At 36.6% G+C, this 16,546-nt stretch overlaps 1 protein-coding gene across 4 annotated transcripts in view; it reads right to left on the bottom strand.

The window, feature by feature from the left end:
* Positions 1 to 436: 436 nt before the first annotated feature.
* LOC122446694 (putative neutral ceramidase C) overlaps positions 437 to 16,546 on the bottom strand; it is an 88,706-nt gene continuing 72,596 nt past the window's right edge. For 2 of the 4 annotated variants that reach the window (XM_043477179.1, XM_043477180.1), the window contains exons 19-22: positions 14,527 to 14,673; positions 9,603 to 9,662; positions 6,390 to 6,478; positions 440 to 4,037 (exon numbers count right to left, since the gene is read on the bottom strand). In XM_043477179.1, coding sequence (XP_043333114.1) covers positions 3,845 to 4,037; positions 6,390 to 6,478; positions 9,603 to 9,662; positions 14,527 to 14,673 — 489 coding nt within the window. In that variant the 3' untranslated portion in view covers positions 440 to 3,844. Of the gene's footprint in view, positions 4,038 to 6,389; positions 6,479 to 9,602; positions 9,663 to 14,526; positions 14,674 to 16,546 lie in introns of all 4 variants that reach the window. The other 2 variants (XM_043477182.1, XM_043477181.1) reach the window with 2 other exon arrangements.

Below are 16,546 nucleotides of genomic sequence, written 5' to 3'. Positions count from 1 at the left end.
AACACAATTCAATCCATAACAGGCAGAGAGTCCAAAAATAGAAGGAGGTCACCATACTGTTTTCTTTAGGTCAGCTAGTAAAGATCTGCTTTCTGATTTTATATAAATATATTGGTATTTGTTCTATCTACAGCAGAAGAAAGGGTCTAAATTACAGTCCTCCTGGGGGTTATAAATGGTATAGCAGTTAGAATACTGCTCTCAACTATTCTAACAACAAAGTGTAACAGTGGAAAATAAGGTGGAAATTTATTTTCTCTTCACTTAACCATCTGAGAATAAGCAGTCAAGGAATTATTTGATTATCACGTACTATCATGGGCTCAGGCAAATAGTGGGGTGGTAGGTTGCCTATTCTTCTCTGACTAGTGTTGAGCCAATACCCCAAGCTTCTAATTTGCTTATTATCTTAAAATACAGCCAGAAATTTAAAAAAAAACAGAGACTGGGAATTATGCATGCCAATGTACTTTGAAATTCATGTGGGTAGATCAGTTTTTTCAGCACTTATAAGTGCTTATAAGATATAGGATACAGCTCTGGAACTCCATCCAAAGGGAGAGAGTGGTCTTTATTGGCTACACTTAACAACTTAGCAGGTATGAAAAAGCAAAAGGTATTCAAGATTTGAAAACATGAGATGTACAGAAGCAAAGGAGTCTCTAAAATTCAATTCCAAGAACAGTCCACGAAGACAGATGGATGGTATCTAATATCACTGCAGACTGAGAACCAAAATCAGTTTCCTTGGGTATAAAATACATCTTCTACCAGTATAGCAAAGGGGAAATACATTCAGGCATATTTATAAGTGACAAGTCTCATGGAGAAAAAATGCTAATACAAATTTAAGACCAAATTGCTTTTATGAGGGCAAAGTTCAATGCTGCATTTCTGACCACTTCTCCCTTGCAATCTAACTACAGCCTTGATAAACTACTTGATATTCCCTCTACCTGGAATAGTCTACTCTTACACACAGGCAATTATGTGCATCACACACGCACACACCCCTTTACCTTCCTCCTAGCTAATACTCTTTAGGTCTTAGCTTAGATGTCACTTCTTCCACGAAACCTACTGCAATATCACTTTCCAACCTGATTTACATATAATCTACCGCCATTTGTTCCATCTCTTAAAAAGAAAAAATGGTTCAAGTGTCTACACCTCTCATTAGAAAATAATGTCCCAGGTGCAATTATTAATTTATTAAACATTCTATTGAATACTGACAATTTTACATAATACTGATTAAAAATATAGATGGATCATTCAGTACTTTTTAAAGAAGTCATAGCATCCTTAACACACCAGAGTAGACAGAGTACAACAAATAAAACACAGACACTTTGACATCAGAAACAAAATCTTCAAAAGAATTCTCCCACACACTCAATCATCCTTTATACATTCTCCACCAATTTTCATTTTCTCCATGTGCTTTGGCTCCAATGAGCCACTCCCAGCAACAGCCCCAGACACCAACTGGATCTGTTTTTATGTGGACAGATCAGATCAGCATCTATGTGTTTCATGTTCAAGTGAATAACTATAATATCTATGATGTAGGGATCTTGTTTTGTTTTTACTTACAAACTGCAGAAATGGAACTTCAGTTGGAAGAGATGGAAGCTAGCGAGAAAACAGGTTTCTGGGTGTTACATGTGGCCAAGAGGACTGGTGTCAGAGGGTGGGGTGCAGAAGGATCAGTAGGCTGCTGATGGAATAGAATAGAATGGCTGCTTTGGCGTAGCTGCAAGTAAACAGCAGGGAATCCCAGGCTGGCTGAGAAAAGTTTCAATGGGAGGCATGGAGGTGGTGGGAAATAATTAAAAAGCTCTTCTGAGTCATAAGAAATACTTTAAAAAACATTATCATCAGCTGTAACATAATTTGTCTTTCTGAGGTCAACTACTTTCAGAAGTGTCTACTCTTTTAGGTCTCTGAATTTTTATCCTAAATAGTGTGGTATCATTAGGAAAAATGATCACTACCCATTGAAATCATAATTAGTTAATTCTCCACAATTAACTTGCACAGAAACGGCCCCTAGAACAGCAGTCCCCAACCTTTTTGGCACCAGGGACTGGTTTTGTGGAAGATAATTTTTCCATTGACCAGGAAGAGGGGATGCTTTCAGGATGACTCAAGTGCACTGCATCTCTTGTGCACTTTATTTCTATTATTATTATATCAGCTCTACCTCAAATCATCAGGCATTAGATTCTGGAGGCTGCAGACCCCTGCTCTAGAGCACTGATTCATCAAAAAATATTCCAGGTTCACGCTAATACAAAATAGCATGTTAAAGTCTTATGTATATAGATGTAAATATTATTATTGATATCATTATTTTCAAACTTGAAAGTTATTTTTTAAAGAAAAGTTGATTTTTCCAAAAAATGCTAAAGCATTTATACCCATACAAAAGCATGACTCAGCTTTGAGAAATTTATTTTGCAACCTGGGAGCTCCTAGCTAACTTGGATAATTTTAAATGCAATTACTACTTTCAGGCAACCAATGTCAGATTGTCATAGTTTATTCTCTGGGACATTAGACTGGATATTTCACAATATCCAAAAATAGCTTTCAAAACGGGTTTCTCCAAATTGCCTGGAGCCTCAGTTTACCCCCTAATTAGAATACTCAGCAAAGGTGATACACAAGATGTGACTTGAAGATTATTGATTTTTCAATGCCTCCCCAGAATTTACACATTGAATTGAATATTTCCTCCTTTGAAATAGTGACCTTTTGACACTTATACATTCATCCTAAATATGATCTAATTGTCAGAGCCACACTAGTACAGTGCTGGGTATGAGAATATGCCTTCATAAATATTCTAAGATTGAACAGGTCCATGAGTGAGTGAGTGAGTGAGTGAGTGAGTGAGTGAATAATGACAGATAAATGAATTCAGAGCCTCTTCTTTGAGGACTTCTTTTCAAGCCCATATCACTTTCATTTTAGTATCTACACTAACAGCAAAACTTTGTGGGTTTGCAGTGAATTTGATTAGTGAAAACAATCCAGAATCACTGAGAACAAGTCATGAGAATATGAGACTCAGTTCAGTGGGATAAGGGCACTTAGGGAAACAGAGGCAAGACCAAAATATTACAGGTCTGACTTTCCCACAATTGGGCTCTAAAGGCAATTCCAGAAATGATTTGAATATCCAAAACAACTCTGGATCGGCCATATCAAGGCCAGGGTGACTGCTTGGAAAGGCTACCCCTCAGTATAGGAAAAACTGGCATGCTAACTTTCTCTAACTGGGCTTATACATTTATGGTCAATGTGTATATAATACTTTTTAAATGACTGAAGGGAAAGGCCCTAGCCTTATGCTAATCTTAAATCCATAAAACTTCATTTTCCCATCTATAAAATGAAGGATCCAACTAGATAACCTCTTTCAGCTTTTTAAGTGCTAACATTTCATAATTTCTATAAATAAATAGTTTAAACATTGTTCACACATCTTCAACCACTCTCACTAACATCTCAGAGGTTCCATATTGAGGGGAACTGTCTCTTAAAATAGCCACAGGGCCCCAAGGGAAATTATGCTTTAGACAGCAACCATAAGGTAAAAGTAAGCTACAATAGCAAGGTAAACAGGATACACATCTCTCTCTCTCTCTCTCTCACACACACACACACACACACACACACACACACACACACACACACACACACCTGTCCCATTAGCTGTAAACTATCTGTCCCCAAAGGACAATTATTGAAGTCATCATAATAGATTACATTCACATGAAATCAGTCATATAAATCATACAGAGTACAGCTTCTCTTTAAATGTTTTATCAACTTTTCACCAAGTAGTTATGACTTCAAAAACAGAAGGAGAGCTTTCAAATGAAAGTAGGACAGCGGGCTTGAGTGAGTCCTGCTTCCGACTGTGTCCAAAGTATCTTATTCTGTAGGTTCCAGGCTGGGTAGTATCTGGAATGTGCCACTGTATCGTTGCATTGCTAAGACCCAGTAATCCTTTGTGCCAATAGAAACTGTTGGTAGGAAACAAACAACCCAATTTTACTCTTAAAAATGTGTGATTAAAAAGTGATCGATTAGTCAATAAATGAATATTAAAAGCGTACTGACAATAAGCAAGGGCACTCTACTAGATATTGAGAATATAGCAATGAACAAAACAGGGATAAATACTTCCTAGGAGCAGATCTTCAAGAAACAGTCATTTGCAGAAATATCTTTACTTGTTCTACCTAACTACCTAAATTCTATCCATCCTAGGATAGCCTTACCTGATATTCAGAACAAAGGATGTCCCCTGCTTTAGAACTGCTGTAGCATCCCTTCAGCCATTGCTATCCTCTACTTCAACTTGACACTTTTTGCATCTAGATTCATTTATTCAAAATACGCATTTCATGAGCTCATATGCCAGACTCTATGCTAGAGGTACTGAGAATACAGTAGTGAACGTGACAGACATGATCCAAAGTTTCACAGAGCTTATGGTCTAACTAGGACAAGCATAGTAAAAAAAAAAGCAATAAAAAAAGTAAACCAACAAATAATTTTAAAAGGGAAAAGTGAGGGGCTTCCCTTGTGGTCAAGTGGTTAAGAATCCGCCTGCCAAGGCAAGAGATATAATTTCCATCCCTGGTCGGGGAAGATCCCACATGCCGCAGAGCAACGAAGCCCGAGCACCACAACTTCTGAGCCCAGGTGCCCTAGAGCCTGTGCTGTCCACAACAAGAGAAGCCACAGCAAGGAGAAGCCCATGCACCGCAATGAAGAGTAGATCTTGCTTGCTGCAACTAGAGAAAGCCTGAGGGCAGCAATTGAAGACCCAACGCAGCCAAAAAGAATAAATAATTTAAAAGCAAAATTAAAAAGATAAGTGAAATGAGGAAAGTAAGAGAGGTATCTTTAAGGAGATGTCCTTTACACTGAATGTACACATGTCTAGTAGAAGAACATTCTAGAAAGAAGGAACAGAGAATGTAAAGTGTTTGAAGCAGAAGCAAACTTAGTGCAGCCAAGAGACAGAAGGCATGTGAGCAGGATCAGGGCAGAATGGTTGAGATGACAGAATCAGATGGAATCACATCATGTTGCTCCTTGTAGATCATGGTAGGGAGGTCAGCTACTAAATACAGAGTGGCACAATGGGCAAACTGACTGATACCCTTGGTTATGTAGAGTATAAACCCTCTGGGCAGAAAAGGTGTGCTCAGCATCCTATGGTTCCTCAGTGACAGGTCCCGAGTTCTCTATAAATAGCTGCTTGCAAACAAGGCTGAATACTACATTTCCTTGGTGTTAACTGCTATTCTGACTTCAGGCTTTTGAAACTAAATTATCCTTTTTTGTTACCTGTATAACCATATTTTAACAATAAATATGCATGTATTACTTGTTTAAATACTACCTAGAGTCTTAAAGATCTGAGAAAACATTACGCCCATAATTTTGGGAGGCTATCAAATAGGCCACAATAAGGTCAAATCTCTATTTTCAGTTAACCATGGAAATCAAACTAACATACAAATAATCACTTAATTTGAGGTCATTTGAATTAGACCAAAATGACCAAAAATTTTGCTCATGTCCATACTACTGTTCCATGGTGTGAAATTTATGTACATAGGAATGGAAACATTTCCAAAGATATTTTCAAATCTTCATATTATCTATCCACCTCAGGTATTTGATAACAAAAAGCACAGAGAAAAGTTTCTCTGAGGAAACTCTATAAGCATATTCCTTTTCTACTTGGGTCAGCAAGAATTAAACACTCAAGCTTATTGTATTTTAGTAATTCAAATGAAGAACCATTGATTACATACAAACATGCAACACATGGTAAGTATAGAGTCACTATTATCTCAGGAGAAATATCAAGCTCCACAGAGCAATCTCATACACCTTCACCCAGCAGGCCTTGTAACCACTTTGCAGGAAGACTAATTAGCTTTTAGGGTTTATGTCTATGACCATGGAAAAAAACAAAACCAACAGATATTTGTAAGCATAGAGTCATAACCTTATTAGCACCTAATCTTACAGATGCACACAGCACATTGTTTTGTAGAAAAATAGGATCAAGGGGGCACTCTCTGCCTGCTTCTGATGTCTATGTCAGAAGCGTTCTCTGTCCCTTTTCACTGTAATAAAACTTCTGCCACACAAAAGCTCTGAGAAAAAAAAAAAAAAGAAAAATAGGATCAAGATGAAATCTAATAAATCAACTAAATAAAGCCAGAAGGCTTTTTGGGAATTTGATATTATTAATATCATGCACTGAGCCAGTGTTCCCATTTGTCTTCTCTGCATTACTAACCAACTCTTTTCAGGGCTTGAAAGACAAAATATTCAACAGACATGCTCACCGAGTCTCCCAGGAGGCATCATTATGCATTATCTGCCATGTAGCTGATGTGGCCTCATATTTCTCCACAGTGAGGAAGGTCTGATGGGTCTGAAATGCAATTAATATAACTGATCAGACACTGCACAGTCACAGAAGAAATCTAACTGTAGAAACCCCATAGTCCCCTGTTGACCATTGCTAACCTCCCAAGACCTGATGAGTATATGTATTAGAATTTCATACAAATCCTCAGGTGTTCCTCTTAACAATCTATGCAATGTCTTCAGAATGTTAACTCACCCAGTCTATTAAAAACCATGACTTCTCTTTAGAAAATTGAATGAAGAACAATTTTAGAGCTGACAGTAAATTTTGGAAATTAGAGCAAAGAAGAGACTAAATAAAACAAGATTTAGAAAAGGCAGCAAACCATTTCTGACATGTTCATTGATCTGTATTCTAAGACTTTCTCTAGTCACCCCCAGATTTAGGAGGGAAAAGTGGGAAAATTTCCTCATCTTTACATCTCCAGGTAAAGGAGTTATTAGTATATACCTGTCTGAGTAAAAGAATTGAAAAGCATATGTATATCTTCTTACTCCTGGGGAGCTAAAAGCAATCCTTATATTTTGTCATAATGGATGTCTAGACACCACATCATAAGCAGATTGTTTTCCCAATGGAAAATAAAATTTTCCACATTGGTCATAGTAATTTGTTTTAGACCAAGAATTCAGCTTCAAATAAAGCACATATTTAAATAATATAATAATAAAACATACAAAGGCCATGAATCTCCAATTTTCCTTAAAAATCTTTAGATCATGGCCTTTAAGGTCAGGTTGTTGTTATTGTTTAGTTGATAAGTCATGGCCGGCTCTTTTGTGACTCCATGTAGCCCGCCAGGCTCCTCTGTCCATGGGATTTCCCAGGCAAGAATCCTGGAGTGAGTTGCCATTTCCTTCTCCAGGGGATTTTCCCAACCCCGGGATCAAAGTTATATCTCCTGCTTGACAGACAGATTGTTTACCACTGAGCCACCTGGGAAGCCAGGACTTGTGTCTAATTCACCTTTATCCATTACAACCTTGTCATTTACAGGTGTTCAAATAAACCTTTGCTGAATCAATCACTTATTTATAGCTGGACCATGGGATTCTTTAAAATTCTTCTTTAATTACTCAACTTTAACTACTCGCTCAGTTGTGTCTACCTTTGCAACCCCACTGACTAGTCCGGCAGGTTCTTCTATCCAGGGGATTCTCTAGGCAAGAATTCTGGAATGGGTTGCCGTTTTCTTCTCTAGGAATTGAACCTGGGTCTTTGTATTAAAGGCAGATTCTTTACCATCTGAGCTACCAGGGAAGCACTGATTACTCAACTATGGATAATATTCAATTTAAAAAAAAGTTTCCATAACCACAGTGACTTGAAAAGAGAATTGTTCATGGCCATTTAGGGCAAAGTGACACTGGGAAGGCCTTCAGTGGAGAAGGAAACAGGAAGGGCCCCAGTGTATAGGTCTCGAGTGCAGATCAGAGAACAAAGCTAGGATGCCAAATGTGCAAACTCTGTGACCATCCTCTCCTCGCCTCCCAACCTTAATCTCTTCTAGATCCACAATTAGTTCATGCAAGTTACTTAATTTCTCTCAGTCTCACGTTATTCATCTGTAAAACAAAGATAATAAAATGTATCTCATTGAGTAGTAGGGAGGATTAAATAGATTCATGTGATGATGTATGTAAAGCCTTTAGCCTAGTACCTGCACCTGGTAAGCATTCAATACATAGTGGTAAGGATGTGATGATCACTAATACTAAAGGGTACCAGAAATTGTTTTATGCCAAGTCCCAAAACAGCCTTAGGAATTAATTCTGTTCTCACAGTTCTTTAAGTAGTTTAGTCCCCTGCTTCTCCAGGCAATGATGATGATAGTATTTCTCCACCCTAAGGATATCAGGTGACAGCTAATCCTGCAGTCTTGCTCCAACACTTTAATATCTTTAGAAAATAATGTTGTAAAAAAAAAGAAAAGAATGTTGTAAACATGTAAATATTCTGGCAAGACTTGACTGCCTAGAGAAATTATTTCAAACAGGTGCATGTTGACTATCCAAGCAGTAGAAAAATCTTTCCAAATATTATATCTGACAATGTCACATTGTCACAACTTTTATCAAAGGAATCATCATATTTTAATAAACAGAAATGGGAAGGCTCACTTGAAAGAAAGGCATTTTGGATTATAGGCAACAATGGGCTCTGGGAGGAATGACTCTTTCATAGAGTGAATGCATTCTCTGCCACAGGAAAAAAATCTCACCTTGAAATCACTTTCATGGACCCATTTTCTTTTTCCTCTATATATTTCTTTATTGTTTGAAACCTTACAGATAGATCATATCTAATTGTTGCTTGTATAGTTACAAGAACATTCCAAGGGAGTTTCAGAGGAATAAAATTACTTCATTTTATCCATATATATTATATACTTTATTATATACATAAATACAGATATATGACAAAAAGATATGAAATGATAGGTAAGAAACTGGTAACAGTGATTGCCTCTAAAAATGTTCATGAAAATAGAAGTGCTTTCATAGTTTATTTTAAGAACTTCTGTACTGTCTGTTTTTACAGGGAATCTGTATTTCTTTTGTCATTTTTCAAGATTAATAAATAAACACTCTATTAGTGCCAGTAGCAAAGAGTAGGGAACTGGCTAGTGCAAGAAAAAGGAAAGCATGTGGGCCAGGGCTCCAATCATTAGCATGTCCACTCAGGGATCCATGATCATTCTACAGCGATGGAAGCAGGACCAGAGTCAGGAGTGCAGAAGGGGAGAGGAGCCAAAGGGGGTGAAAAGGAACCAAAGATACACTTCACACTGGCTCTCGGATTATTTTACCAAATTCAGTAGAGTTTTAAAATTGGAATTCGTAAATGGGAATTGTATTCAAATCTACATCATCTCAAGAGACAACGCAGTTCTCTATGCCTTGTGCTATATGTAGTCCTACGTAGAGCCAATTAAATATCTCCTGGGGGCTATTTTTTTAGACCCAACTCTACATTAACTGTTCCCCCTGAAAATTTTCACACCTATAAAATACGATGAAAAGCAAGCTAGAACATTCTATCTTTATTTTTTAATCTTCAGAGGGATACGCAAGTGAAAGGCTAAAGAAGTGGACTTAAATTCGTAAAAAGAATCATTAATGCTTACCCGGTTTTCTGCTGAATTCTTCGGGTTAGCACCTACAAAGGTAACTTCAACAACTTCTCCCTGAAAATAAAAACTCATTTCATGAGTTCTAATAGTAGTATTTTTCCATGCTCATATTTGGGCCATTATTGATGAAACATTCCTAGGAGTCTGGGTACCTGTAGAGTTTATATTGTATTTAATTGAATCTTCTAAGAATATTAGAGAAAATACCCTTGTAACAATGGGAACAGAAATTTGGACCCAGTAAATTACTTCAGAATTTTGGATCAATGAATTTGCTTTTGATAGATTCAGATGTAGATGAAGATATAGAGCTATATATTTACAAATTCAAATAACTTAGATGAAATGAAATGGAAAAATCCCTCAAGATATAGAAATTACTAAAGATTACTCAAGAAGTAGATGCCCTTAATAGTAAAAACTTACCAAACTATACTCTTTAAAGATGTAGTTTACTGTATGTCATTTATACATCAAAAAAAAATTTTTAAATAACAAACTAACAAATAAGTCTTCACATGACTTACCATGGTATACAAGACCTTTTACAGGTAAGTTCCCACCCACTGCTCCACCTTAAGCCCTCTATAGTCCATATCCCTACAGGTGGTATGTCTTGGGGCTTCCCCGATGGCTCAGCCGGTAAAGAACCTGCCTGCAACGCAGGAGATCCAGGTCTCTTGATGGGCACTATAAACTCCTACCTATCCTCCAAGACCTAGACCCATACTAAAAACATGTTTTAAGAAAAATATTCCATGGGTTCATAATCAATGATGACCATCTAAGCAGAGATGTGCAGTTCAATTATTTACTGTTAACACCCCTGAATAACTACCATCAATTTATTTTTTCTAATTTTCTTCATTTTCACCAGTGAGATTATCAAATCAGCCAGCCTCACCAATGGCTAGCAAAATGTTTCAACAGCAGTTAGAATTTTCTGCAAAAATCACTCTCTTCTTTATATAGAGCAATCATCCCTGCAAACCATACAATGGCTCACTTAAAAAATAAAATTTGCACATGATTAGCCAAATTTTACTAGTCCTTACATGTTCTTGTCCTTGATTTTTTTCCTACCATCACAATTCCTGTTCACTCACACTCAACAATGAGAGACAACCCCACTACAGATATAATGTACCAATCCAAACGGTAGTGGTATAGAACAGACATTTCTCACATGACAGCATGAGGAAGTCAGTATGTCCTTTCCCTAAAAAGCAACTATGTATATTGACAAAACTATCAAAAATAACCACTTTTAAATTTTATTTTTTTAAAATATAGTCAGTTTACAATGTTATGTTCATTTCTGGTGTACAGTGATTCAATTATATATTTTTTTCATATTCACTTTCATTTTAGGATATTATAGGTTATTAAAAGATATTGAATATAGTTCCCTGTGTTATACAGTGGAACTTTATTGTTTATTTTCTACATAGTAGTTAGTATCTGCTAATCACAAATTCCTAATTTATTCCCCCATCCCTTTCCCTTTTGGTAACCAAAGGTTTATTTTCTATTGCTATGAGTCTGTTTCTGTTTTGTAAGTAAGTTTGCTTGTATCATATTTTAGATTCCCTGTATAAGTGATATCATATTTGTGTTTCTCTGTCTGACATATTTCACTTTGTATGATAATCTCTAGGTACATCCATGCTGTTACAAATGGCATTATTTCACTCTTTTTCATGGCTGAGTAGTATTTATTGTATATTATATACACCACATCTTCTTAACCATTCATTTGCTGAAGGACATTTAGGTTGCTTCCATGCCTTAGCCATTGTAAATAGTGCTGCTATGAACATTGGGATGCATATATCTTTTCAAATCAGAGTTTCCTCTGGATATACTCCCAAAGTGGGACTGCTGGATCACATGTAACTCTAAAAACAACCATTTTGGCACTTCAAATAACTGCAAACTGAGAAATGTTTGTTCATTAAAACAACTAAACTTAAGATAAGCACAGTACAAATTTTTGGTTTGCTTACCAGGGTTGTGCTCATCCTCTGTGGTACGATAGTTCAACCAGAGTGGAGAAGGCCGTAAAATCTCTACTAAAGTGTCTTTCTGGATGAAAATAAGACGACTGGTGTCTGGGGGCTTCTGCATAACCTCAGAATGGGAGTTAGTTGTCAGGGGAACAAACCATGTGACTAGAAGGTTAGAACTTTCAATTCCAACTCCCTGATCTCCAGGGAGGGAACAGAGCTAGTGGGCGAGTTAACCACACATGGCCAATGATTTAGTCAATCATGCCCAGGTAAGGGAGCCTCCACAAAAGTCCCTGAAGCATGGGATTCAGACAGCTTCCAGGTGGTGAACGCGCAGAGATTCTGGAAGGTGGAATGCCTGGAGAAGCTCTGCATCCCTTCCCCCATACCTTGCTCTACACTTCTCTTCTTCCTGAGTTGTAACCTTTTATAATCAGCTGGTGATCTAGTAAGTAGACTATTTTCCAAAGTTCTGTGAGCTGTTCTAGCAAGTTATTAAACCTGAGGAGGAGAATCTCCAATTTATAGCCAGAGAATCTTCAATTTATAACCAGGCTATTAGAAGCATAGGTGACAACTTGGATTTACCATTGGTGTCTGAAATATGTGTGTATGGGGGGAAGGAAGTGGGAAGGGAGGGTGCTGTCTTGTGGAACTGAGCCTTTATGGAAAAAAAAAAAAAAGTGAAAGTGTTAGTAGCTCAGATGGGTCCAACTCTTTGCAACCCCATGGACTGTAGCTCCTCTGTCCATGGGATTCTCCAGGCAAGAATACTGGAGTGGGGTAGCCATTCCCTTCTCCAGGGGCTCTTCCCAACCTAGGAGTTGAACCTGGGTCTCCTGCAGTGCAGGCAGATTCTTTACTATCTGAGCCATGAGGCAAGCCCACTGAGCACTTAACTCCAAGTAAATAACATCAGAATTGATTTGTAAGGCATCAAATTGGTGTCCACAGGGAATAGGAGAACCTCCACACAATTACTGTGGGGGAAACCTCCACACAATTGCTGTCAGAAATATTGAGAGTGGAAGGTTAAGACCAGAAACAGTTCTTTTCAAGTCCCTAATATCAGGAAAATAGCTAAAAATATACATAGTAAAAAAAACAACAGAGGAATTTATAAAAGGACACTACACATAAAAATAACCTAAGCATCCACTTTAAGAAATGAGAAGTGCAAAATAAAATCAAAGCAGGCAGAAGAAAGGAAATTAAACACTAGAGCAAAAATCAATGAAATAGAAAAACAACAGATAAAATCAATGAAGTTAAAAGATGGCTCTTTGAAAACACAAGTCAGCAAAACCAGGAAGAAAGAGGAGACATCATTATTGACCTTACAGGAATTAAAAGAATTATAAGGGAATGTTATGAACGCGTTTACCCCAACATATTAACAACTATATGAAATGGGAAAATTCTTAATGACAAATTAAACTGCTAGAAAGATATACAACTGACTTAAGAAAAAATAGAACATCTAAATATGCCTATCGAGTAAAGAAATTGAATTACTGATTTAAAATTTTGCCATAAAGAGAAACCCAAATTTAAATGACTTTGCTGGTAAATCTGATCCAATATTTAAAGAAGAAATAATATTAATCTTTTGCATACATTTTCAGATAATATGAGAGGAAACACTTCCTACTCCTTCTTTGATACCAGTATTACTCTGATAGCAAGAGCAAAGACAACACATGAAAGGAAGACTACAAACGCCCCTCATATGAGTACAAAACTCTTTAGAAAGATATTAGCAAACCAAATTTGTGAAGTGTTAGTCGTGAAGTGTTAGTCACTCAATTGTTCCCAACTCTTCGTGACGCCATGGACCACAACCCACCAGGCCCCTCTGTCCATGGGATTTTCCAGGCAAAGATAACTGGAGTGGGTTGCCATTTCCTTCTCCAGGGGATCTTCCCAACCCAGGGATCAAACCTGGGTCTCCTGCATTGCAGGCAGATTCTTTACCAACTGAGCTACAAGGGAAGCCCACATGTTGTTAAACCAAATTTAACAACATGTAAAAAGCATTGTATACCATGACTAAAGGGTATTTATTGAATATCTGAAAATCAATTAATAAAATATACCCTATTAATAGATAAAAAAAAAAACAAAAGCCACATGATCATCTCAGCAGACACAGAAAAGCATTTGGAAGAAAGTCAACACCGTTTCTTCATAAAAACTTTCAACAAACTAGACATAGAAGGGAATTTTTTAACCTAATAAAGGGCATCTACAGAAATTCTAATGAAAGCATTATAGTTAATAACTGAATACTTTTCCTCCTAAAATTAGAAACAAGATAAAGATGTCCATTCTTACAACTTCTTTTCAACATTGCTTTGGAGACTCTAGCCAATGCAATAAAGAAAAAAAATAAAAGGTATCCAGAAAAGAAATTCAAAAAGAAGTAAACCTGCTTTTATTCACAGATGACATACTATACATAGGCATTTCTAAGGAATCCACACCCAAAAAAAAAATCTATTGAAACTAATAAATGGTTTAGCAAAGTTACAAGACACAAGATCTATATAAAGTACTAGTAGTAGAAAACCTGCTTCATTTCTATGTGTTTTCCTACCCTTGACTTAAGAAACCACTTTCCTATGCTGCACTGAACGATTCCATGCCTATCTCTTTAAAAGAAAAAAAGAATAATTTGAATTTTAGAAATTCAATTTTTCCAAAATTGCCATCCGAAAAATAAATACTTCCTCATTCTCATTCTTATCTGAAGAGATAAGAACAATTTTCAAAATCATTGCTAACAACTGGTCTGTGGCATGATTCAAGGCAGGTGGTGACTTTTAAATAACATCTCCACCGCTCCCCCCCCGCCGCCATCTTCAAATATAGGCTTCAGAAGGATCCCAAGATCCCTTTGCAAGCCTTACCACTCTGTATGTAGAGTTCGCTGGCAGCAGGATATCCCCAAAAGTTCTGCCTAAAGGCACTCTATCCACAATATTTGGAATTAACGGAGACATCAGTTCTTCAAAAAATGGAGGCTCTGGACCACTGCTCAGATTGGCTACAGTACCCTAGAACAGAGAGCATTTGCTTAAGGGGTGTACAATGTAGAGTGGGGACCCTTTCCCCTGACCACACCCCCCTCAAAATGTCTTCATTGGAATACACACACACACACACACATTCACTTTCACTCTTTCTCTCTCTTCCCAAGAGCTAACAACTGTAACAAAATATGAGGGGAACTTTGCTGAAATAGGAGCCTAGATGTCCATAATTTTAACTTTTGTGACAGAAGAATATTTCGGTCACAGGAAACACTTTCACTCCCCTCGTCAGTATAATCTGAGTATAAGCTAGGAATCATGCTACATGAGTTTAGACTCTGGGACAACCATTCTTTACATGTATGACTCTGAATAGGAACACATGGTCAGCCTCTGTGACATGACATTGTAATTATTCTTTAAAATGTTTAAAAAGTGTTAAGTCTCTCTTATCCAAAGTCACTACCAAGTATTTTCTAAATCCTTCTCTGTGCTAATTAATGAATATAACAAATATAGTTTTAATTTAAAAGTTAAGATCAGCCTATAACATACCCAGTTTAGTCTATGTTTTCCATAAAATGTGTCACCTTTAATAGTGTCATCAAAATTCTAATCTCAAATTTTAAATAGCCCTTCATATGTATTTAATATACTTTAATCCTTGCTCTATATACTTAATCTTTACACCAGCCATATAATCTACTCATTATCATTCCCATTTTGCAAATGGGAAAATAGGTTTGCAGATACTCGGTGGTATTTTTGCCCAAGATCACATAGATATTCTTAGACACATAACCATAAAATTGTGAAACAAATTTCTGTGAAGTGAATCACACTTCCTAAATATCACTATAAAATGTGATGCCTCTATTTCTATGGGAAGCACTATAAACCTGTAATTGCATGAAAGTTAAACTGGTTATCTCTAGAGATGGCTTGTAGGTTTATACATATCTTTATAATCTGAATATTCTACAATTAGGTACAGGTTTTACGATAAAAACTAAAAATAATTGAAAAGAAAGTATCAGATCTAAAATTGAAAGGCATATTATGATACAACAATAATCAGGTAATTAAGATACTGGGTTGACTAACAAGTTTATTCAGGTTTTTCCATAAGATGTTACAAAAAACCTGAATGAACTTTTTGGCCAACCCCATATATCTTAAAGTAGATTCCTTCTACTGAGATTTCAAATACACAGTCAATAGCTAATTAGGTGGAGGCATATGAAATTTCCAATATTTCACTGTTTTGACCTACAGAAATAGCAGTTTTGTTTCAATTTGATATATCCAAGCTCTTTCTTTGAAAGGGCTTTATTGTCTTGGCTATGCCATCCCTGCCTCATAGCCTTTTGGGTCTTATGTGGTATTATACAAGGATCATTTATTATTTTAAAGTCATCATCCTGCATATTGACTAGTCTTCTGCCACCAGAATGCACCTTTGTATATAAACTATATACCAGAGGTAAGATTTACACGAGTGTTGTTTCTTTAGATAAACTCATTTAGGTGTACATATTTTATGTATACATATTTTAGGTAGATACAATGTATATGTACATTTGAAGACAACTCTTATACTTTATCAAATCTAAGGTTCTATTGATTATAATAACTATTATTATTTTTGAACCACCAAGGAAGTAAAAACATGCTAATGTATAATTGTAAGATTCCTTTGACTGGAAGATACATCCCAATTTCAGAGATGTTCTAATACAGAAAATGGACATGTCAGAATTAATAAACCACTCAATTCATGAAGCAAATGGAGAGAAACTGACCAGGATTAGGGAGCACTGGTTCAACTCCCAGTTATAGTAAGCTTGATCACTTCTCATCTCTGAACCTATTTGTTCATCTGAAAAATGGGGGAAAA

This window comes from Cervus canadensis, chromosome 8 (assembly GCF_019320065.1).
Source record: "Cervus canadensis isolate Bull #8, Minnesota chromosome 8, ASM1932006v1, whole genome shotgun sequence".
Classification (NCBI taxonomy): domain Eukaryota; kingdom Metazoa; phylum Chordata; class Mammalia; order Artiodactyla; family Cervidae; genus Cervus; species Cervus canadensis.
This window is presented reverse-complemented; position numbering and strand designations above follow the sequence as displayed.